The sequence below is a fragment of the Diceros bicornis genome, chromosome 5, assembly GCF_020826845.1.
Source record: "Diceros bicornis minor isolate mBicDic1 chromosome 5, mDicBic1.mat.cur, whole genome shotgun sequence".
In the NCBI taxonomy this organism is placed as follows: Eukaryota; Metazoa; Chordata; class Mammalia; order Perissodactyla; family Rhinocerotidae; genus Diceros; species Diceros bicornis.
This window is the reverse complement of record NC_080744.1, coordinates 12,185,187-12,210,214: the sequence shown is the minus strand read 5'-3', so window position 1 is coordinate 12,210,214 and position 25,028 is coordinate 12,185,187. Positions and strand designations below refer to the sequence as shown.

General features: G+C 36.9%; 1 protein-coding gene across 3 annotated transcripts in view; it reads left to right on the top strand.

Moving 5' to 3' along the window:
• Window positions 1–25,028, top strand: part of MIPOL1 (mirror-image polydactyly 1) — a 310,457-nt gene that overhangs the window by 268,287 nt on the left and 17,142 nt on the right. The window contains exon 13 of one of the 3 annotated variants that reach the window (XM_058540695.1): window positions 13,148–13,865. The exons of 1 other annotated variant lie outside the window; for it this stretch is intronic. In XM_058540695.1, coding sequence (XP_058396678.1) covers window positions 13,148–13,214 — 67 coding nt within the window. In that variant the 3' untranslated portion in view covers window positions 13,215–13,865. Of the gene's footprint in view, window positions 1–658; window positions 1,094–13,147; window positions 13,866–25,028 lie in introns of those variants that run through there. One more of the 3 variants, XM_058540694.1, reaches the window with a different exon arrangement.

The window sequence follows — 25,028 nt, the reverse complement described above, 5'->3', positions numbered from 1 at the left end:
TTTTCACATGAAGTAGTTTTTTGTGCATATGAGGAAGACGGGCTCTGAGCTAACATCCATTGCCAATCCTCCTCTTTTTGCTGAGGAAGTTTAGCTCTGAGCTAACGTCTGTGCCCATCTTCCTCTATTTTGTATATGGGATGCCTCCACAGCATGGCTTGATGAGTGGTGCGTAGGTCCTCGCCCAGGATCCAAATCTGCAAACCCCGGGCTGCCGAAGCGGAGCGTGTGAACCCAACCACTATGCCACCGGGCCAGCCCCCACTTTCTTTTTTTTTTTTTTATTAAGGTCCACCCCCCAAAGCCCCAGTAGATAGTTGTACATCATAGCTGCACATCCTTCTAGTTGCTGTATGTGGGACGCAGCCTCAGCGTGGCCGGAGAAGCGGTGCGTCGGTGCGCGCCCAGGATCCAAACCCCAGGCCGCCAGTAGCGGAGCGCGCGCACTTAACCGCTAAGCCACAGGGCCGGCCCCCTACTTTCTTTATTCTTGAAACCTACTTTTAGAGGTCATGAAGTCATCATCAAAATTTCAATCCATTACTTTAGAATTGAGAATGTAAATGAAATTACTTCTTATTCCCAGTCCCAGTGTGTGTATATATGTGTTGTAATATTTATTCATAAACAAGTAAGCAATATCCCATTGATTTGTCAGAGCCGGTTCTGCTAGTTACCAAGTATACAGTGATGAACAAAAAACACATTGTCCCTGCCCTCATGGAGCCTCATGAACTTGTTACTGGTGAGTTTTCTTGGGAATCTTCCATGTGATTTGAATATCCTCTGATAGACGAAGTGAAAGAGCCCAATAAAATTGTCACTTGATCTTAATTCATCTTATTATCTCAATCACTTTCTGATGTTAAATTAGGGGCTTAAGGAAAATAACTCCATTGTCTTCTGTAACTGCTTTCCTAAGAGCATCATCCACTGCACTAGTGCTGCCGTAGACTAATTGGATCCAGCGGACTGTCTAGACATCTAATTTACTAACAAAGTCTTAATTAAGCCCTGAGTAAAATTATAGCAGAGTCATTATTTTAAGATTCAAAACTTGAAATAAAATTGCCTTAGAGATACTGTAAAGAAGGAAATATAGCTTTAATCCTTCTCCATGTTCTAATTTTTAAATGGAATGAAACAAAAGTAAAGAATGCAAGTTTTACATGTTTTGATTGTTATATGTCTAACTTTTATTTTTATTAGTCATCTAAATTGATAATTATGATATTATGATTGATTGATGAGCCTAATTTTTAGCGAATGTTAGTCGATCTAACATTTGTTAGGTTATCTAAATGTTAATTTATAATATAAGTAACTTTTTAGTGCCTTGTCTACCTTAGATATTAGTGACATTGAGTAAGGAATGTCATATATCTAATCTAAGCACTATTGAATATACATGTACTAATTTTTTCCTGTTCTAATCTCAAAGATAAATCCAAATTTATTGCTTAATTTCTGAATGAATGAATGATAATACTTCGTATAATGACATATCTGAGGAGCTAAATTATCTATATTATTTCTTTGTATCCCTTATTCTAGTAACTTAAAACATCTTTTTACACAGCAAAATGGTTTGGGGGAAAGAAGTGAATTAGATTTGATTAACTTGAAAGTTATGGTAGAAATCAACAAACCAATTAGTAAATAGTAATGATGCTTTAAAACTAAATATTGTTGACTGCATGTACCCAATTTTTTGTTGTTTTTCTTTTCTTCTTTCTTTAAATAAATGTAGATCCAGCCAAAAATGCCAGTTGACAATTAATAGGGACAATCTTATATGTAGACAGAGATGATAGTCACATCCCTGGTATCATTTAAGAGATAATGCAATTCCCAAAATATATCTATTTTGATACCTGTCAATTGATACCTGAAATTCCTCCATCAGAGATTCACAGATTTGGGTTAAAGCTTTGTTTTATAATAAATTGCAGTACACTTGGTAGCCTTTTTTTTTTTTCATTCACTTAACATTATTATCAAAAAGCATTGTTATTATTTTTTAAGGCTAGTGTTAAGAGTCAAAGGGAGGAGAATATGAGGGGACTAGATACTTGATGGGAGGTGAGAGAAGTGCCACTGGGTACATTTCTGCTCAGCATTAGTTTTTGTTTTTGTTTTTTCCTCTCTCTCTAGACGTCTCTGTTACCATTGGAATTCTATTTTAATAATTATCATTACCAAATTATTTTAGGCATAGCTCTTTGAAAAATACAGACAAACTTTTCCACTTTCACAGTTCTGCCCCATGACTGGCCCAAACAAAACATGTGTTACTGGGACCATTTCATATGAGGTGTGGGGAAGACATGGCCCCACATCATCTCAAGAACCATAATAATTTTGTAAGCTTTATTTCCTGAGTACCATCTAGTGTTTGGGATGGTAGGGGTTGTGAAAACTCTGTGTACTTAATTTACAGTATTTGTTTGAAAGTTATGATTTTTAGGTCAAAAACTAGAGCTGAGAATACAATACTTTTGCTGAAGGTAGGCTTTTTACTGAATGCATTTAAGCAAAACCTAGGCATATAGTCTGCTTCAGCCTAACGTGAGCTGTAAGTTTACCAACATTTCGGTACTGATGGAAATTCTCATGACAGTCATAAAATGTTGGCGAGACCTGGACACAGTGGATCAAGTAGGTAGTACGAGAGCCTTTTAAATGTATTCTTTGGGTTCTACTTAATCTCAAAGATCTCGATATGAGGATTAGCAGGGAGACAAATGCTTGATTCTAATTGTTATAGTTTATCATGTGAACATATCAATGACATATTAACTAGGTTAAGATTTTTAACATAATCTTTTGTCAAGGAAAACATTTTTAAAAATTTCCCTAGCCATTTGCATTGATAATATTTTCCAAGAAATAGACAAATATCTTTTAAATCTGCTTTATAATAAAAATCTTAATATTGGTGTTCATCTATAGTCCCTATTTATTATCTACTTATAATGAAATATTTGTGGTGTCCTCTTCAAAATATTTTATATAAATTTCTATGGTAAATAATTGTCCTGTAGCCTCTTTTTCCTTCAGTAAATTGGCCTCGTGATAATTACTTTGGCTTTTTATATTCCTGCTCATATCAGTTTTTTCCTCATTTTCTCTTGTATAAATACAATTGAAATTGTATTTTAACTATTATTGTTATAATATCCAAGTCTAGATAAATAAATCGTACCCATGTCCAAATCAACCACAATCCATTATTAACATTGAGCTTGCTAACAAGAATACAAAAATATTTTAGGCTTAAAATTTTAACAAGATCTATTTGTAGGTCGCTATCCATTCAATGGTGCACCTGTTCAATAAAGAAAAAAATGATGTCTCTTTTGGTAAGACAAAATGTACAATACCATCATCATATTGTTAGGTTGGAAATATTTTGGAATTTATTATTTGATTTTGATAAAGAGTGACTTATGGACTTTTTAGTGAAGTTTTTCAGTAAATATATCTTGAATGTTGAAACACAGATAGGACCACCCATTAAAATTAAATTTGAAAATAGAGTAAGTGCTATGTTCTGTGACCCATACTAGGCATGATATCAACTTCAGCAAGCAAAACACCATATTTGCCAAGTGTCATCACAGCCTAGAAATTCTTATTTCTATGCCACAGATCATCAGATTAGACCTTTTTGGATATCTGTTAAAGCCCAAACTAAGCCCTTCGGGTACTGTAATTTAGAGAGTTAAGAGTGCTTTTAGATGACACCCACAGCCGGTCCAGTTACTACCTTAGTTCAGACCCACCCTGTCACTCACTGATCTACCCACTAAAGGACTAAGGATGCTCTGGCAGCCAGGCTGATACTAGTTACCATACATTGGTCCTCACAGGTCTAGCTGCATCTTAGAAACTAACCTCTATAACTGGTAAGGAAGGAGGAAGAACTCTAATGTATTTTGATTTCAACAGCCATTTGACAAACTATCTCAAAATATCTTTGTGGACAAGATCAAGAAATGATTGCACAGTTCCGAGAATTCAGAGCTAATTGAATAGGAATACATGTTATGACCTTGTAGGGTTGTCTCTAAGAGTTTGTCTCAGTACTTCACGCTTGGTTCTTTCTGTTCAACATCTTTCAATAACTAAGTTAAAAACATAAAATATAGGGGGCCAGCCCGGTGGCGCAAGCGGTTAGGTGCGCGCGCTCCGCTGCGGCGGCCCGGGGTTCGCTGGTTCGGATCCCGGGCGCGCACCGACGCACTGCTTGGCAAGCCATGCTGTGGCGGCGTCCCATATAAAGTGGAGGAAGATGGGCACAGATGTTAGCCCAGGGCCGTCTTCCTCAGCAAAAAAAGAGGAGGATTGGCGGATGTTAGCACAGGGCTGATCTCCTCACAAAAAAAAAAAACAAAAAAAAAAACATAAAATATAGGTTTATCATAAGTACAAGAAATGATAGACAAACGCAGGATGCAAAAAGATATTAATTGCTGAGAAAATGGGCTAAATTTACCAAGATGAAATCTGACATAGATAAAGGTAAATTGCATTTAGGATCAATATTGTGGAATAAAAAATGGCCCCAAATTTTTTGTAGCTGCTCCCGTCAAAATGTAGTATCTGTTTTTCCACCCTTTAAATCTGGGCTGGCCTGTGACTCCCTTTGGCCAGTAACATAAACTGAGTAATGTTGCTCAGCTTCTGAACAAGGCCTCAGGAGTATTGCCAGTGTGGCCCTCCTGCTAACTTGTGCTCACCATGTACATGTCTGGGCTGATGTCCTTGAGAATGAGATACCCATGAAGAGAGGGTCCAGGCCAGAGGTCAGCACCCCCTGGCGGGCATATGACCACCCAGCCCCAGCTGACTGCAGCTTGCATGAGTGGTTGCAGGCAAGGCCAGCAGAAGACTGCCCAGCTGCGCCACGCCCAAAGTGGCGTGATTAAATACAATAGGCCCTGTTGTTTGCAGCAACTGAGTGTTGGGTGGTTTATTATACAGCAATAAATAACTGATGCAGCAATATTAATTGGATATGTCCAGAATAGGAGGGACTTGGCTTGGCTTGGTGGTAAAGCAGACTAGAGTATTAGTGGGTAGACTCGTTTGCCCCAAAGCTCAGTGGAAGCCAAGAGGGAGACATGGCAGCACTGAAACAAGTCAATATCCAGATCAGGGGAGATTCCAGTCCCACTTTCCTTGGCAATGACTAGACCACATTATTATACAGGGTGCAATATTTTTAAAGACACTAGACATGCTAGAGAACAACCAGCATTGGTGAGCAGTCTCTTAACTTGAATGTGCAAAGCCATTTGAAGACTGAAAGTGTTCGCCTAGAAAAAAATACAACAGTAAATACATGACAGCTCTCTTAATATTTTCACAACACCTCGTATAGAAAATCAAGTAAGGTAACGATTTAAAGGGTAGTCTAGGCAGATGAGTGGAAGATCCAAGGAGGCAGATTTCCTATTAAATAAGGCATAATTTTTGACCATGCAATTATTATTCAATTTCCCCATTCTTACCGCTTTCTGGACTTTTCAGCCCACTCTCCCATCTACTTCTACCTTCACCTTTTCACTTACAAACCCTCCATTCTGTCTCAAATGTAAATAGTCTTCTTTTCTCTTCTTAACTTCATTCTTTTCTTATTTGATATTCCCATATTTCTTACGTGTACTTTTGTGAGCATATATGTATGTATTCATATTTATATGGCCATATCTCTATATATTCATAAATATATGTGTATGTATATTTTGTGTGCATCTGTGTGTGTCAGTCTGCATCTTTCAGTTACATATTGTGGCTAAAACTGAGCAAGAGCTTTATATTTCATTAGTTACAATTTATGCATGGGAGAGTGGGTATACGCCATCAGTTATCCATCCTCTTCCTTACAGCTCTGTGCTTCCTCCCGCCCCATCTTTCCCTCCTTCTCTTTATTCCTTTGATCTCAGCTCTTTTCAGTCTGCCTTCTGGAACCTTCTTTCCACTGTCACTACTTTGCATCTATCCACAACTTCTGCACTGAATGTTTCACACACACATTCCACCTGAAACTTGAATTTACCAAGGACACTTCTTTCCTGGCAGCCCACTAGACACTGGTCTTCTTCCTATACCCTATATGCTAGGAAAGAGAGTTCTGCTTCCCCTTTGCTACTTTCATACTTTCTGCATCCATGCAAAAACCCTTCCTCCTTTGAGGTTTACACCACACAGCTTTATCACTCTCTGTCTCTCCTCTTTTGTGCTGTCTGCTGACCTCCTGATCACTGCAATTCCTTTAGTCTGAGTTTCGGGCACCTGATTCAGTGTCTTCTTCTCTACCCCAACTTCTTCATTCATGCTAAGAAACTTCACTTTCAATGTGAAAAATCTGTCCTATTCTTTTGTCTCCTGAATGCTAATGACTTTTACCTCTTATCCGCTTCAGCTGTAATGGATGTTGTCATTACTCAGAACCTTTCTACATCTGAAATCCTCTCTGACAGTAACTACAGCCTTGTTCCAGCTACTCTTGCTTTTTAGCCTCAACACAAATCAAGACATCCGGTCTCTTGCTCCCTCCATTTTCTCTTGAACTGATAGTCTCTTATAGACTTGCTTTCTTTTCTACCCAATCTGAATTCTAGCTTTAGTCACTTTCTCCCAAAGACACAGTCTCCTTATCCTCTTGTCTTGCCGTGTAAGTCATAAACTCTCAATTACTTCTATAATTTGCCCTCCTCACATCTACCCCCAAAGTATAGAGCTGATGAAGGGAAAAAAGTCATACCACTCTGATGGTCAATATCTCTTACAAATTTGTAGTTTCTAGCTATAGCTAGGTCATCAATCCCACCTAACATTCTTTTTACATGTCCCAGGTCACCTCCCTTTCTTGTCCCATTAAACCTTCACCATTCTCCTCCAGCCTTTCTCGTTAACCTATGCTTTCAGCAGAGAACTCTGCTTCCTACTCTGTGGGGAAAAGTGAATCTAGCAGGCATGAGTTCTGTCAATTAACATCCTCCACACCTACAAAATTATCCACAGCTGTATTCTCCCACCTCTTTCCCTTTAATCTCCAAGGAAAAGTTGTCCAGTCATATTTTCAATGATAATACTGCAAGTTGTGCTTATGATCCCATCCTCTGAGACCCTGCTTACAAGGGTATCATCTTCCTCCCTTATACTTTAGTGTCTTCCTGTGGTCTTCTCTCTCATGGTCCATAAACATATTCATATGCCATCCATGTCTTAAAAAACTTCCTCTGGGGCTGGCCCAGTGGTGTAGTGGTTAAGTTCTCGCACTCTGCTTTGGCGGCCCAGGGTTCACAGGTTCGGTTCCTGGGTGCAAACATACACACTGCTCATCAAGCCATGCTGTGGTGGAATCCCATATGCAAAATAGAGGAAAATGGTTATAGATGCTAGCTCAGGGCTAATTTTCCTCATGAAAAAAAAAAAAAAAACTTCCTAGGCCATACATCCCCCTATAACTGCAATTCTCTTTACTTTCTCCCAAGCCTATACTTAGTCTTCTCTTTTCCACATTCCATTCAGGCTTCATCCTACTCCATCAAGCCATTAAAACTGCACTGAAAAGGTGGTCATTTCCTAATTGCCAAATCCCATGGGCACTTTTCACTTTGATTTGTTCAAATACTCAACTCTGTTGATCACACCCTTCTTGAAATTCCCTTCTCTGGATTCTGTGGCAGCAGCTACTCTGATCCATCTTTTACTTCCCTATCTTCTCATATTCTTTTGCCAGTCTCTTTACTTTAAATATTTGTTTGTGTTTTATCTTCTTCCCACCCCTCTTCTCCTTTTTTATTTCTCTTTCTAAGCATTTCTATCCACCCCCATGGCTTCAGTTGTAACCAAAGCAAGACCTAGTCATGGCCCACCTCTCCCTCCTCATTTCCTGACGTTCTCCCCCTCCTACTTCATGGTCCTGAGAAACCATACTACCAGTAGGACTTGACGCACACCATGCTTTTCACACCTCTGTGCCTTCACACGTTATTTCTTCTGCCTGGAATGCCCTTCCTGCCCTCTCCATTCCCACCCTGCTTGAAGTGACTGCTTCCTACTTACCTTAAACTCAGGCATGATCAGGAAGCCTATACAGGCCCTTCCTCTCCTGCCCTACACAAACTAGGTTCTGTTTAATACCTGTGCTTATCCTTTCATTACAGCATTTACCAGTAACTTATTGGAGTTATCCATATAAAGATCTACTTTCCCACTTTACTGCTCCTTATGAGCAGGGATCATATCCTGTTCTTTGAATAATCAGTCCCTAGAAGAATACCTGGTATATAGGAATTACCAAACAAATACTTACTGATTGAACTGAAATCTATATCATAAACCTAAAATTCTCTCTTTAACACAAACTCTTATATCCAAGTGTCTACTTAACATCCGCACTTATTTGTCGCACCAACAGCTCAAATTTATATGTACCAAACTGTACTCATCCTCACACACACATACTCCCAAACAGGAACCTGTGGTTCTTCCCTCCACTGTCTTGGTTTGTGTATCACTATCTGTCTAGTCGCCAAAACCAGACACCTGGGAGTCATCCTTCTTGCCCACGCCATCTCGCCCCATCCTACCCTGAAAAGTCACTCAGTCCTTTTGATTCCATATCCTAGGTATCTGTCACATTTATCCCCTTCTTTCCTTCTGCACTGCTGTAGCTCTAGTTCAAGCCTTCAAGTCTCACTAGGATTAATTTTTTTGTTGTGGTAAATCTTCATAACATAAAATTTGCCATTTGACCATTTTTAAGTGTATGGTTTTGTGGCCTTAAATGCATTCACACTGTTGTGCTCACTAGGATCATTTTCATCAGGAGCTCTCTGGACTTCCTACCTGGAGGCTAAGCTGCCTCCATCCCATCCCTACATTCTTGCCTGTGTGATCTTTCTGAAATGCAAACAATATTACTGGATGAGTTAAAACCCTTTCATTGCTTCCCACTGTCTACATTAGTGCTTTTATCACAAAGTTTTCACAGGTCCAAGAGGAAGTGAGAAAAAAGTACAATGGACCAAGTTTTTCTAAGTTTTTTCAACTTAAAGGTTGAGTCGTGAATGGAACATTAATCAAGATAAGAAATACTGAAACATGCATGAGAGGTGAAATAATAAGTTTTGTTTTAAGGATGCTGAGTGTCATATGCCTATGGGACAAGCAAGAGGAGGTGTCTTGAAGGCAGTTGAATATGTGAATCTGAAACTCAGAAGAGAATTTTGGGATGGAGGTCTGTATTTGGCAGTAATAGCATTGAAGTGGAATCAAGGGAGCAAATAACATCTTTTGCAGAAAGTATAAAAAGTATAAAGAAAAGATGATAAAATAAATCAACATTAAAAAGAGCAGCAGAGGAAGGACAGCCGTAATAGTAAAAGAAGAAACTGCATTTAAAGTCTTATCTCCCTGCTGCTGTGGCTGAGAGAGAGCAAGATCTCTGATACTAATGGCAAACCTAAGTGCAGCATTTCTAGTGGCTTTTCTGTTTCCTCTGCTGGAAGGATGATTGTTATCCATCTTTGTTGGATTTCCCTGGTTCTTTCTCCTTGGAAAAAAAATTAAAAAGCCAAATATGTTTGATTGGGCAACCTCATTGCCCAAGAGTAGGAATGCTTTTTCTGGGGAGAAAATTGTCAAACCTGTCAGACTTCTGCCCTCACATTGACAGATACAAAAATAACTCTCCAAGCTGAAATCTATAGTGAGATTTTTACTTTCTTACAATTGAATTGATGAGAAATTTGTTCCATTTTCACTCCCTTCTGTCACTTTGCAAAAAAAACTATCCAGTCAGTAAGAGTAACTCCAGCCCACAAAAAATCAGAAATAAGCCTTGAAAGTCGCAGTACTTTTGGAAGCAGTGTAGCACATAAGAGAGATCAGAAATGTAGTAATTAGACCTAGCATCGCATCCCAGCTCCAAAACTCACTAGCAGTGTGCCTCTGATCCAGTTTTCCTCTATACAGTTTGGTTTTGTCATCTGATGATAACATTTACTCCAGGGAGTTATAATGAAAATTAAATATGTGCATAAATTACTTCTCATAGTTCCTGTACATAGTCCGTATTCGTTAAATATTACTTGCCTTTTAAAATATATCACAGTATTCATTAGAGTGAAAAATAGAAGTAAGCCAATTAGGAAAATTGGTAAATAACCTATGGTTCATCTACTTGATGGAAAACTATGTATTTTCTTGTAGTACATACATCTTATCAATACATAGAAAATACAAAAATAATGTTAATCAAAAAAATAGGATTTCTATCTAAAGTTATAGCTGTAAATATATTTTTCAAGGTTGTATAGAAATTGCATTATAGCAAATAATAGATTATAACTTATTTCCTAATTATGTGCAATGTCATCAATTTTCTTTCTTATTATGTGTTACTAAAACAGCAGATGAAGTATACCAGCAAATACTTTCCCAATTTGACTTAAGAACTTGGCGAAAATTTTTAATGCAGTTAGTAAGAAAAATAATCCATCAACCTATAATCTGACTCTGCAGCTCTCTGGTAACCCAAGCCCTAGAAGAAGTAGATTTGAACTAAGAACAAGGAAACCAGGCCCAGCTTTGTCACTGTTTTACCTCAGGACCTTGTAGAAGAGTTTACTTGTCTGTGCTTCAGTGTCTTCATATTTAAAATGGAGAAATCCTAATCCTGGCTCTACCCCTTTTCCTATTTCATGATGCCCTTGGGAAGCTATTGTTGAGTAACATGGAAAGCAGTTGGAGCCTATTTCATTAAAGGACATACTTTTTTAAAGGATATTGTTGATTTGGGCAGCAAAGAATAGCCTGCAGGCAAATTCTGCAAGGAGCTTCCACAGACGTCCACGCCTCCCTTCCTGTGGACGCAGTCCGTGCTTGGCAGGTGTCGTCCATTCCTTACAGGAAGGAATAGGTGCTTCATTGTGTTTCAGAAGTCAGTAAGCTTTCACAAAACTAAGTAATTGACGTTTTTCTCCTTTCTGAGATCAAATTTTCATAAACCATTCAACCTGGATAAACTGAGAATGTGGTTGATCTGGCAATTGTTGAAATATAGTAAAGACATTGCAAAACATGATATTTAAGTATTTCCTCCTAACCTCTTACCTTAGCAAGATGGGAGTTCTGAGTGGAAAGACATTCTAATGTATAAAAAGGAAACTACAGTGAGATGAGTCTGTGTGTAAAGGAGAAGTCAAAAGAAGCACAACACAGACTCATCTCAGTAATTTGGGATTCCACTGATTCTGAATTCGTAGTGATAAGAATAACTATGCAGAGTAGAGCTTGTTTTTACATTATGAGGTAGTTTTTTTTTATTAGTAGTGTAAATGATATTGTGGGGGAGGGATATATAGTTAACCAACTTGAAAGTAATATTCTCTGACTTTTTACAATATATGCTGAGAAATGCTATTAATGGCTTGTCAAGATCTCTACTGGAAACCATTTGTTAACAGTGAATTCAAGTTACTATCATATTTTAACAATACACTTAGTTTCATACTGACATTTTTCTTCTCCCTCCTCCACAACTCAAGTTAGTGAAACTTTGTCTTAAGGGATTTCTGTAATCCTATTAATCATAATATTCAGAGTATATAAGATAGCACTAGTTTTTATCACTAGGGAAAGTCCAACTAATACAGACTGATCTGTGAATACAGTGAATTGTCCAGTGAATCTTCTCATTCAGGTATTTGTATTGCTAGTCTGAAGCTGTTTTAGTGGATGTATAATACTTATGTTTAATTTACATTTGAGAAATTTGTAGTAATAAACTTAGGCAAATAAATTTGCCTTTTTACTCTAAGGTCATCACTCCATATGCAAAGCAAAGATTTTTGATGCACTGAATTATTTTGTTTCATATTCCTGTTTTCTGTTAACAGAAGTCTGAATATATGCAGAATCATCCAGTAAACTTGAGCTAGTTTTCAGTCTTGCATGCAGCTGATCAGTCCATTTAAACCAGTGTGTAGGACACTCAGAATACCCTCATTCCTTTAGTGTCTAGCTCTGTGCTGTGTTTATTTGCAAAGGACCCTCATGCATGGATCCATATAAATGAGGCAAGCTGGAACAGACTAGACTGTGTTGCTCCCCAGTCTTTGAGGGAAGATTGTGTATATGAAAACTGCTGGGTGTGCTTTTCACTTATAAGGAAGATTTCTGTGTGTGTAACATCAAGCAAGATTTTGGTTGAGGTTTTATGCTTTCAGTAAAGAAAATAAAAGGAAAAAAACACAGTTAATGGTCTGATTCCATCATCTTTGTCAAGCAAAACTCTCACTGTTCCACATTAATGTGATCTCCCTCCCAGAGAGTAGCCTAAGAGCACTACAGAATGAACTTCTGAACTTTTCACTCTTTTTTTCAGTGTAATTGGTGAGTTTTTAATCAACTAAAAAAAAATCACTTATCTTTGACTAAAAAGCATATATAGTCATTGCTAACCTATTTATATTACTTGTTAATAGAAAATTCTTTTTAAATGTAGTACAGCAAGTCTGGTTTTATTAACATCAGGTCATTTGTATATATTTAAATTATTTTCTTGCCACTAAGACATGAATTTTTTCCCAGCTAGCCACCTAATTCCTGGCTTTATTTTCATCAGTTGACTCCATGAAAAAGAAAGAAATTTAATGCAAAAGAATTGTACAATATACCAGTGTGTCACTTATTTAGCTGAGTAACAGGTGTAAGATTGATAATGTTTCTGTATTGAAATATGTACTTCTTAGGTAAAAATCAATTTGAAACTGCTCTCCATTTAATATGCCATCTTGTCATTGCATAGTAAATGATTCATTCACAACCTTAATGCAAGTAGGTAAATGTATTGAAATGAGAATTTTGTATTTTTCATGTAGCATCTAAAGCTGACATAATCTGAAGATCTGGGTTAAAGTTTGTGCGTTGCTGTTTTTCTAACCTCACATACTTGGCACTCTGCAGCAGTGTCTCTCGCTTACAGTAATGCTTTGTTTCTTAACGTGACTGCCAGGGCTGCTGGGTCCTAGGCAAATACTGTCCTTTGTCAGCCAAAACATGCCTGACAATAATTGCACTTTTTACATATTTTTTTTTCCCCTCCCGCCCCCTGCCCCCAACTTAGGTTGGAAAGGCTGGTGGACGTCCTGAGGAAGAAGGTTGGAGCAGGGACCGTGAGGACAGTGATCTGACTGAGAAGACGAGAGTCTGGGGACACAGTCACATCTGGTGACCAGGCTGCTTCATTCAGCGCTGAGTAAACACTGCAGCCTTAACTTAGCAAACAGTTGTTAGAAGTGGGCCACTCTAAGCACATTCCGAGATGAGATAAAATCAAATCACAAATGTTTAACCACTTTGCTGCTGACTTGAGTTATTTATCCAAATGTATTAACTACAGACTTTTAACAATAGGTAGCTATAAAGTTGCAGCTTATTTTGTAACTGTTTTATATCTCACTGTATTTAATATAAATCTTCTTACTGCGAGATTATTATAGAAACACAGTAAAGTTAGTCAGGATCATATCTTCACATTTGGCCCTTTCTGAATCAAAATGCAGCAAAGTAAATATTGTCTAAACCTTAATCCACTGTGTTAGGTCAAAACTTCAAATACATGAGAGAAGCTCAGACAGAAGAGTGTATAGTCTTCCTTCAATGAATGCATGTAATATTTGTTAGTATTAAAGAATATTAAGTATAGATACCAAGAATTGAGCGTATAATTTTCTTTAATAAGAATTTGGTACATTAAAATTACATTAATCAAGGCATGATTTTTGTTTCACTACAAATAATGCAGACTTTTCAATAAAAAGAGGATATTGTTAATGTGTACTTATAAATTCGTATTGTCAATATTTTTTAATGTTGGTCTTTAATTAATGTTTTTAGTGAATAATCATCTAGACTCTATTTAAGCTGTAGAAATCGCCAAGGGTGTCTAATAGGCTGGGGCACTTTTGGCTTGAAAATTATCCTGTGCCAGCATGACTAAAGGCGAGAGGCCATCAAACATGCTAAGTGTTCCTTATGATTATCTTTATTTAGATTACATTTGAATTTTTGTTGTAGAGGAGGGGAATCCAATATATAATATACAATAAAATTATAATGTAAGAATATAAAGACTTGGAAAAAAAGTAAATCTGCAATTTGGTTTAGGTTACCTACTTTTTCTTTTATTTAAGAGATAAAATAGTTACAGGATAGCAGTCACTTCTAATCATATGAAATTATGAAAAAACTAAATATTTGGCTGTAGGAAAAATCTCTTCATTTTTTTTTAGATTGAATAGATGACAGGCCAATAGAAAGTGACTATGACTGGAACAGGGTGAAATAGACAAGTAGAGATTGAATTAGTGAAAATTTTGTAGGCAAGTGAAAATGTTTCTAAGTCCATACAATTTTTTAATTTATCTGTAAGACTGAGCCAAATCATCTACCATTGCGTATTTTCAGGACAAGTACAGGATAATTTATTGCACCATTCTTTCGTACGCCATGGAAGATTATCCGTTTGAATTTTTTTTACTCTGCAGGAACATATAAGGTGCTTAATCATGGGGTGACAAAAGAATCATAATGCTAACACACTCAATTTCTTCCTTATTAAGTCCATTAGATTATCTGGCAGTTAGAATAATCCCATTGAGTTCAAATTTAGAATTTACTCATGTTTCCTGCTACTTTAATTACTTTTTTAGACTATGAGAATTAAAAATAAGGAACAACAGGGATCAAAAATAAACTAACTGGATTTACTCTATGGTCCTAAAGAGAATGATAGCCTCTCATAGGCCATACAGAAATCAGAAATAATTTGGTCATGCATGGAATCTTCTCTCTGGGCTCTAACTGAAACATGTAACAGCTCCCCAGGTGACGGAACAGTGCCTTTCAAGTCATGCAGGTAAGTAAAGAGGAACAGTTTTTGTCACAAAATTGTCCATTCCTGAATCCTCTTCAAATAAATTGCAAGTCAACTTGAATTTTCAGTTTCGTCCTGAAGAACAGACAAACCTTTCTTGAGTTATTTTGCTTGAGGTTTTATAAAACACAGAGTGTAGCATAAAGACATTTTACGGTTTCCAAACATATCTTTCTATACCTAAACAATCAAATTAGAGCAACCAATTCCTGTAATCAATATCTGGAACTTTTATAGAATTTGATATTCTAAAGTTAAATTTACAAAACACTTCTAACATCTACTATTGTTCAACATTGGTAATCTCCCAAGAATATCACATCACTTTGAAAATGAGTTGTCTACAAAATTACAAATGCTAAATGTTATAACCAAACATATCATTAATTGATTTCTTGCACTTAAAAATGTCCACCAACAATGTTTCAAATAGTCTTTATTTTTTTTTTTGTATTAAAGAAGAATCTTGGTCACTGAAGATCAGTTCTCTACATATTCAATAATAATGCAACTTCAGAAAGATTCCACACTGCCCAGAGATGTTGCTTGAGTTGGCTTTAAACATCGTCTAATTCCTATATTAATATGAGAATTCACTTCTTGTAAAAATAAGTAGTTCAGGGAGGAAAAGCAGAAAAGATCATACAAACGTGAGTAGGTCTTGATGATTTACAAAGTCTTTTCACATCTGTATTTTTTTATTTGATCCTATCAACAATTATATAATAACAATAATAATAAATTATATACATATATATCAATCACATAATGATGATGATGATGATTTTAGTGTTATTATTACATTTTACAAATGAAGAAACAGCCTCAGAGAGGCTAGGAATTTGCCAAGGACTGGCTAGGACTTACAGCTGAGGTCTTATGACTAAACTCCATGCAACAGTAGGTCTCCAGACATTTCTATAAGAAAAAAATTTAAGTATTTTAACTCCTGCAGTTCCTGGTGTTATTGTGCCATTTCTTTTATACATACACGTATGAATTCACTAACAATCGAGATTGTATGCATTTCCTTCAAGGAAGTACAATAATGTGAACTGCTTGTGTAAATAGCATAGCATCATTACTGCCTCTCTGTAGCGTTAGGGTAGCAACATGCTTTGCCTTAGCCTCCACTCGTTAGGAATACTGTGACAATTCATTGTTAATAAAAAATAACTTTGAGTTGCTTTGTACTGTTTGTAATTTGGCCTGATGCTAAAACGTGACCGTGTAGTTTTATCAAATGGTAGTCTACACCTCAAGGCTCACTTACCTCCTAGGGCCACTGCTGGAGGTAAAAGCAGTTATAGGCAAGGTATAAGCAGTTATAGCCAAGTTATTAGTTAATTATTAATATTTGAGAAATTTTATTTTTATAATTCTACTTTTATAAATAAGCCATTATGTTAAAATTATTTAAAGTATTTAATATATTATCTAATAAAATATTTTCCTTTTTTCAATGAGAAAGTTGATCCTTTGTATATTTCCATATTCAAATAAACTGAAGAATCTGCTTATCAAGTCTCTTACCAATAGAACTAGTTTATTTCACAAAAAAGTTAGAATATTAAAAATTTGTAGTTTTAATATTGGATATAGTTGTGTGGGAAAATATTTTTATATGTAGTATTTTTAAAGATCATAATTATTTTTAGAGTTTCTATTTTCAAATACTCCTGATTAATGAGGCATTGTAATGATGAAATAGTCGTGGCTTACATATTTTGTCTTCTCACGTATGATTTGTACGGGACCCAAATTTTTCGCAAGGCATTATTGTGTTGTTGATAACTACTATTTACAAGTAACCTGTCTGTCTGTTCTGTATAGACATATGTATATAGATATATACACAGCCACACATAGACAAATACATTTGCCTTTTTAAAAAATTGATTTATAAGGCAACTGTTAGGCCCCAGTGGTTTCAGCATTTTGTTCATGTTTTATTCGAAATGCACGTGGTTTCTGAGGCTTTTAAACAAATACATGGAATGGTTGAAAGATTTATATTGCTTGAGCTTAGCTAAATATGTCATCTCTAGAAAAGATGTGGTTTATTTTGGCACTGTGTTAAAAACTCAAATATTTTAAACATTTGTTAAGTTGGAGCTTGCACATTTGAACTAGTAGCATACATTCAGGATAGCATCTCAGGTTACCAAACTTTTTGTAATCCTTTTACTAGAATAACCGTTTTTGAAAAGGTTTTCTTTTCTTTTTTATAATGTACTTAGTTAAGTTTTTAAAGGTTGAAGTTATAATTTTTTAATGTAGGATTTCATAACTAGAATTGGACAATGATAAATGTGTATTTTTGAGAATAATTAAAATATTGTATAGTATTAATATTTCTTTGCAGAAAGCTTAAATACTTATTTTTAATTTTATTGTTTTCTAAATATCATTTTGGAGTACGCTAGTACTTTGGAAGCCACCAGTTTCTTGACTATCTAGTTATTAACAAAAGTGCATTTTAATGCACAAACTCAAATATCTAAAATATATATGTACTTTTTATCCACATAAAATCCCCTGTTGCAAATCCTACACATTTCAATACAATTCTTCTACATTGATCTTAATCAAATTTATCAGTGTACCATCCTGCAGACACTGTAGTGGATACGGTTATAAAATATATTGCAGTAAGGAAACAGATTAAGTTCACCGTCAAACTGTGTGACTTCCTTAACAAGTTTAATAAAGATAAAAGCTGATATAAACAAATTTGTTAGGTACCTTAGGAACCTTTCAAAACTATTTAGATATGAAATAAAATTATAGTAATAGAATACTAAAGAGAAACACTATTTTTGGTAAATATGGTTAGAAAGAACCTAAGAAGGGAGATCTTAGAAAATAATAGACTGATTCAAATCTACTACCAAGCACCTCTTCTAATTTTGGAATCTGTGTGTGGAATTTTGCTGTAACCAATAGCTGAAATCTAAAAATACTGCTTCTGTTGTGTTTGATTATTGGATCAACACAAGGTAAGTATAAACAGACTATGTAACACTCTGCCACCTGTAGTGTACTTAGAATTTAAAGCTTAAGGTACAGGGCCAAAAGAGGACCAGGGTCGGGTGGGCAGTAGGAATCTTTGGGACAAAGACTTTAAACTGGTAATTTCTGAACTGTACTATTACTGGGTAAAAAAATTGTTGTCTCACTATTCGTTGCCTTTGTAATACTGTTGTCAAACATTTTACTTCTACATATATATGCAATCATAACATTGTTATTATTTTTGCTTTAAACAATCAATAATTTTTAAAAGAGATTTAAAAAATAAGAACAGCAATATTTTACATTTACCATTTCCAGTGCTCTTTTCTTTGTGTAGATCCCAGTTTCCACCTGTTATCATTTTCCTTCTTCCTGAAGTATTTATCATTTATACTAATGCAGGGCTGTGGGTGATGAATTCTTTCAGCGTTTGTATGTCTGAAAATGTCTCCCCTTTTTTTTTGCCTTCATTTTGTGAAAAGTTTGTTACTGGGTATACAGTTTTAGGTTACCTGTTTTTTTCAGTGTTTTCAAGATATTACTCTGTTGTCTCTGACTTGCTTTGTTCCTGCTGTCATTCTTATTTTGTTCTCTGTACAGTTCTCCATGATATATCCTCAGGCTGCTTTAAAAATGCCTGCCTTTGTTGATTGTCTTAACCAATTTGATTATGATGTGTTATGGTACAGATTTCCACATGCTTCTGTGCTTGTGGTTTGTTGAACTTCATGGACTGTGGGTTTATAGTCTATCAATTTTTTGTGTGTCAGCTATGATTTTTTCCAATATTTTTTGTCCCCCAGTTCTTTTTCCTCTCCCTCTGGAACTACAATTCAATATATATTAGGTTGCTTGAAGTTGTCCTACAGCTCATTCATGCTTCGTTCATTTTTTTCAGTCTCTTTCTTCTGTGTGTTTCATTTTGCATAGTTTCTATTGCTTTGTCTTCAGGTTTACTAACCTTTTCTTTTGCAGTGTCTAATGTGCTCTTAATCCCATCCAGAGCCTTTTTGTTTGCAGATGTATTTTTCATCTCTAAAAGTTAAAGTAGGGTCTTTTTGATTTCTTTCATATCTCTCCCTGATTTTTTCATGCTTTACATTATCTTCTGTAATATAAAAAATACAGTTATAAGAACTGTTTTAATGTCTTTATCTGTTAATTCTATTATCGATTCTATTTCCAGGTCTGTTTCTATTGATTTTTTTTTTTTTCCTTATATAGGTTCTACTTTCCTGCTTTGCATGCCTGGTAACTTTTCTTGGATGCCATCATTGTGAATTTTATCTTGTTGGGTGTTCGATATTTTTGTTTTTCATTACAATTTTTTGAGCTTTGTTTAGGGATGCAGTTACATTACTTGGAAACAGATTGATCTTATGAGGCTATTTTCAGCTTCAGTAGGCAGGATCAGAGCACCTTTAATCTAGGACTGATTTTCCCCCACAGTTTACGCAGTCCCCTTCTGAGTATACTACCTGATGCCCTGGGTCATATGAGGTTTCTCTTCTCTGACTGGTCACAACCATGTGTGAGTTTTGGTTATTGTTCTGCCTCCTTCAATCTGGTGGTTCTTACCCTGGCTTTGGTAGTTTATTCACACACATATGCTGGTCAGTACTCAGAGGAAGACTCGAGGAATGCTCTGTAGCTCTCCAGAGCCCACTCACTCCCCGTCTCTCTCTCTGTGCAGCACCCTCCACTCCATAGAAAATCTCTCCTCTCCAGCACTCTGACCTGCAAGTTCTAACCACCTTGGCCTCCCCAAATTCTCAACTCTGTGTTCTTAGCTCAGGGAGGCTGCCAGGCTCTGTTTCTGCTCCCCCTCCCCACACTCTGCTCTGTAAACTCTCCAGACAATAAGCTGGGGCACTCACGGGGCTCATTTCATTTGCTTCCCTTCTCTCAGCGATCATTGTCCTGTGCTGCCTGTTGTCCGAAGTCCAAAAACACTGATCCATGTATTTTCACTGTTGTTTTTGTTGTTATTGTCTTTGTTTTTGTGAATTGTTTTTTGCTTTCTGGCTTTTTTAAGGTGGGAGGGTAAATGTGGTCTCCATTATGGCCAAAAGTACAAGTCCTCCTATAACTGTTTTAAAATATCATTCTCTCAATGTCTAGCTTCCCTCTTCCCTGTTGAGAAATCAGCTGTCTGTCTCAATGTTCTCCTCCTGAAAGTAAAGTCTCTGTTTTTTCTGATTGCTTTTTAGATTTTTTTTTTTTTTTGGTGAGGAAGACTAGCCCTGAGCTAACCTCCATTGCCAATCCTCCTCTTTTTGCTGAGGAATATTGGCCCTGAGCTAACATCTGTGCCCACCTTCCTCTATTTTATATGTGGGACACCTGCCACATCACAGCTTGATAAGCAGCGCATAGGTCCGCACCTGGGATCCGAACCTGCGAACCCCGGGCCACCAAAGCAGGGCACTCAAACTTAACCACTATGCCACCGGGCTGGCCCCTAGATTTTTTTTCTTTGTTTTTTGGAAGTTTTATTCTGTGCCTAGATGTGGTCTTCTTTGTATGTTTCTTGCTTGAGTTCATAGACCTTATTAAATCTCTAACTTGATATCTTTTGTCAATTTTAGGAAATTTTTGGTCAATATCTTTTTCCCCTTCTTCTGAGACTCCAATATATATTTTAATTTTTTTCACTGTTACCACTTCTCTTCCACCCACTTCTGTATTTTTCTTTTTTTTCCCTCTATGTGCTTTAGTTTTGAATTTTCAAAATCACCTGTCTTTCATTTCACTAATCCTGTCTTCTGCTGTTAAAGCCATCTATTCAGGTCTTAATTTCAGATTCTGTATTTTTCAATTCTACAGTTTCCTCTTGATTTTTTTGGTACATTCCAATTCTCTGGTGAAATACTCATCTTTCTAAATATATTGTCTCCCTCTTTGCCTCTGTTTTCTTGAGTATAGTAGTAATAGTTACTTAAAAATCTATGTCTACTAACTCCAATATCTGACTCACCCAGGGGTCTGTCTTTATCGTCTGTTCTGTTGCTTGGTTTCTAGATGCATGGTCCTGTCTCTTGGCACGCCTATTAACTGTTGGCTAATGCAGGACATCCTGAGCCTGCAGATGATTTTGTCTTCCTCCAGAGAGGGCTTAGCCTCTCCTCTGTTGGGAAGATTGAATGGAAGCTCATTACCTTAATCTAGTCGGATGCCGTGCTGAGTTGAAGCTGAGTGGCAGTTTGAGGAAGGCTCAATTTTCTCTGATTTGCTTCTCTTCCTACGGCATAACTCGCTAGAACTTTCAATGGTGAAAGTGATGTCTGGGGCCCTTTTAGATATTCTCATCAGAGCTTTTTTAACCTCCCATTTAGGACAGCTCAGATTTGCCAAGCATTTTGAGGCGCAACTAGGCATGTGTTTCAGGCCCTTTGGCTCTCCAAGTCTGTCACTGCAGCCCTGCAAGATTGCCAAAGCGCTGCTGGTTTCTCTGTCCCTAGCAGCAGTCTTGGATTATCATTCTCTCACCTTCACCCAGAACCAGCAAATGCCTCCGGGGGAGAGCGGCTGCAGATCATCAGTTTACCTCTCTGTTCTTCTCCATTCTCTAGAATCGTAGTCCCTCTGGTTGTCTTTGTTTCAGGCCCTATCCGATACTTTTAAACAAGTACTTTCTGTATTCTCTTCAGCTTTCCTAGTTGCTCTTGGCAGGAGCATTGGTCTGCCACAAACTACTCAGTTCTGTCTAGAAGCAGAATTCCAGTGAGTTTTTAATTTCTGTTATTGTATTTTTCATTTCTGGAGATTATATTCTGTTCATTCCCAAATCCATTTGGTCATTTTTATGGTCTCTTGTTCCTATCTCATATTTTCAATCCCTTTTTTATTTTCTTACACATTTTAAACATGCTTTTTCTATATTTAATTTCTGATAATTTAAATATCTCAAGTATTTACTGCTCCAATTTTGGTGTCCATTATCCTGCTAGCTACATTTATGTTGCCTTATTTCTTTGGCTGTTTGATGATTCAGGAATGTTAGCTTATATTTCTTAGAATTATCCTCCGTGAGACTTGTTAAGGCCTGGGTTGCAGGTGGGCTCCTCAATAGAGGCTTTGCATTTGCTTCTGCCAGCCACCTGGGAACATGCACAGGCCTTAGAGCACTTTAAAATCTTAATTTGAATTTTATTGGACCACTTAAATAATGATAATTTGGGTTGAAAACCCACATGAGAGCCAGCTTATGGTTATAAAATTCATAGCAGATCCTGTGTTTATGGGTTGGAGGAACTAATATTGTTAAAATGTCCATACTGCCAAAAGCCATCTATAAATTCAATGCAATCCCTATCAATAGCATCTTTTACAGAAGTAGAAAAAACAATCCTAAAATTTATATGGAACCACAAAAGACCCTGAATAGCTAAAGAAATCCTGAGAAAGAAGAACAAAGCAGGAGGCATCACATTTCCTGATTTTAAGCTATACTATAAAGCTATAGTAATCAAAACGGTATGGTATTGGCATAAAAACAGACAAATAGATCAATGGAACAAAATCAAAAGCCCAGAAATAAACCCAAGCATATACAGTCAAGTAATATTTGACAAGGGAGCCAAGAATATTCAATGGAGAAAAAACAGACTCTTCAATAAATGGTGCTGGGAAAATTGGATATTCACATGTAACAGAATGAAACTAGACCCCTATCTTACACCACTCACAAAAATTAACTCAAAATGGATTAATAACTTAAACGTGAGACCTGAAACCATGAAGCTCCTAGGAGAAAGCAAGAAAAACCTCCTTGATCTGGGTCTTGGCAATGATTTTTTGGATATGACGCCTAAAGCACAAGCAACAAATCAAAAATAAATGAGACTACATCAAACAAAAGCTCTGCACAGCAAAAGAAACCATCAACAAAGTGAACCCTGCCTTTGGAATGAGAAAAAATACTTGAAAACCATAAATCTGGTAAGGGGTTAATATCCAAAAAATATAAAGAACTCATGCAACTCAATAACAACAAAAAAAAAATCTAATTTTAAAATGGGCAAAGGACCTGAATAGGCATTTTTCCCAAGAAGATATATATAGGCGAACAGGTACAGGAAAAGATACTCAACATCACTAGTCATTAGGGAAATGCAAATCAAAACCACAGTGAGATATCACCTCACACCTGTTAGGATGGCCATCACCAAAAAGACAAGAGATAACAAATACTGGCACGGATGTGGAGAAAAGTGAACCCTAATACACTGTTGGTCAGATTGTAAACTGGTACAGCCACTATGGAAAAAAATATGGAGGATCCTCAAAAAAATTAAAAACGGGGCCAGCCTGGTGGCGTACTGGTTAAGTTTGCGCACTCTGCTTCAGTGGCCCAGGGTTTGCAGGTTCGGATCCTGGGCACGGACTTAGCATTGCTTATCAAGCCATGCTGTGGCAGGCATCCCACATATAACGTAGAGGAAGATGGACATGTATGTAGCCCAGGGCCAATCTTCCTCAGCAAAAAGAGGAGGATTGGCAACAGATGTTAGCTCAGAGCTAATCTTCCTCGCCCACACACACACAAGAAAACAACTACTATATAATCCAACATTTCCACTTCCAGGAATGAAAGGAAGGAAATGAAAACAGTAACTCCGAAAGATAACCTCCATGTTCATAGCAACATTGTTCACAATAGCCAAGATACGGAAACAACCTAAGTGTCCGTTGATGGATGAATGGATAAAGAAGCTATGGTATATATATTTACATATACACACACACACACACACACACACACACACACACATATATACACACAATGGAATATTATTCAACCATAAAAAAAAACGAGGAAATCTTGCCATTTGTGACAACATGGATGGACACTGAGGGCGTTATGCTAAGTGAAATAACTCAGACAAAGACAAATCCCATATGATCTCACTCGTGTGAAATCTGGAAAAAAAAAAATTTCACGGGAAATGTTTTTTTTTATCCTTCATTCATAGCCTGAGTTCAAGATTTCCCTCCTTGGGTGGGCCCTGAACTTTGTCCTCTGTTCCCTGCTCCACTAAAAGGCCATGAAAATCAAAGCTCACCTTCACCCATATCACAAGGCAAATGCTTTCAAGGTAAAAACTGCCTTTGGTGCTTCACTTACCGTTGAGGGCTCCAGTTTTACTTAGGTTTTGGCCTCTGAATATTCCTTACCAAGTTGCCAGCATATTGATGCATTTGAGATGTTTGTCATTTTCTATCCAGCATTTCTAGTGGCTGACTGAGAGAGGTTCCAGGTCCATCATAGCAGGAAACAGTAATCCGCGCTGAATGTTATTAAATTCATACACACAGAGCTATATAATTGTACTGCTAATAAAATGTTCTGAATTTAGTATTGCTTATATACGTGATTAAAATGAATAGATAATAAATTTGCCTTCCAAGAGCCATAATTGCAGCTCTTTGTCCCCACCAGTAACTACAAGCAGTTTTTCATTAAAGAAAAGAAAATGATTGAATAATCCAAATTAGCCCATGCAAGAAAACTAAAAGCTGCCTAAAATGAAATGTTTGAGTTATGAGCCATGTGCCACTTTGGTTTATCTGCAGCCAAGAGCTTCAGAATCCTCCTTCAATTAGCCATGTTGCTTGGGAGGGCCTCGTTGCCCTGAGTAAGAGCTGCCTGGTGATGAGTAAGAGGTGTCCGTGACACACAAGTTCAGACCTCGCGACTCTGTTTTTGTTGTTTGAACTTTCTTCTCTGTTGTAGCTAGGGATCCGGCCTGGAATTTAAACACTCGTATGGTAACCCCATTCCTTCAGCCATTGTGTTGTTAAGCTCTAGCTAACGAACTTTTCACACTGGCTCCATGTAAAGCAAGACTTAGAAAACAGCAGCAATCAACATTTTTGGTTTTATGATCAAAACCATATGATTAGCCTGTCTTTAGGCAACTAAGACACTCTTGCCTGTCTAGTCCCACTGCTCCCCAAAAAGTAGCCTTCATAATGCGTGTGGAAAATAAAGAAATACGCCAAGTGCACCTAAGAAAGCTTAAATTAAGAAGTGACTTTTATTTCAAAATCA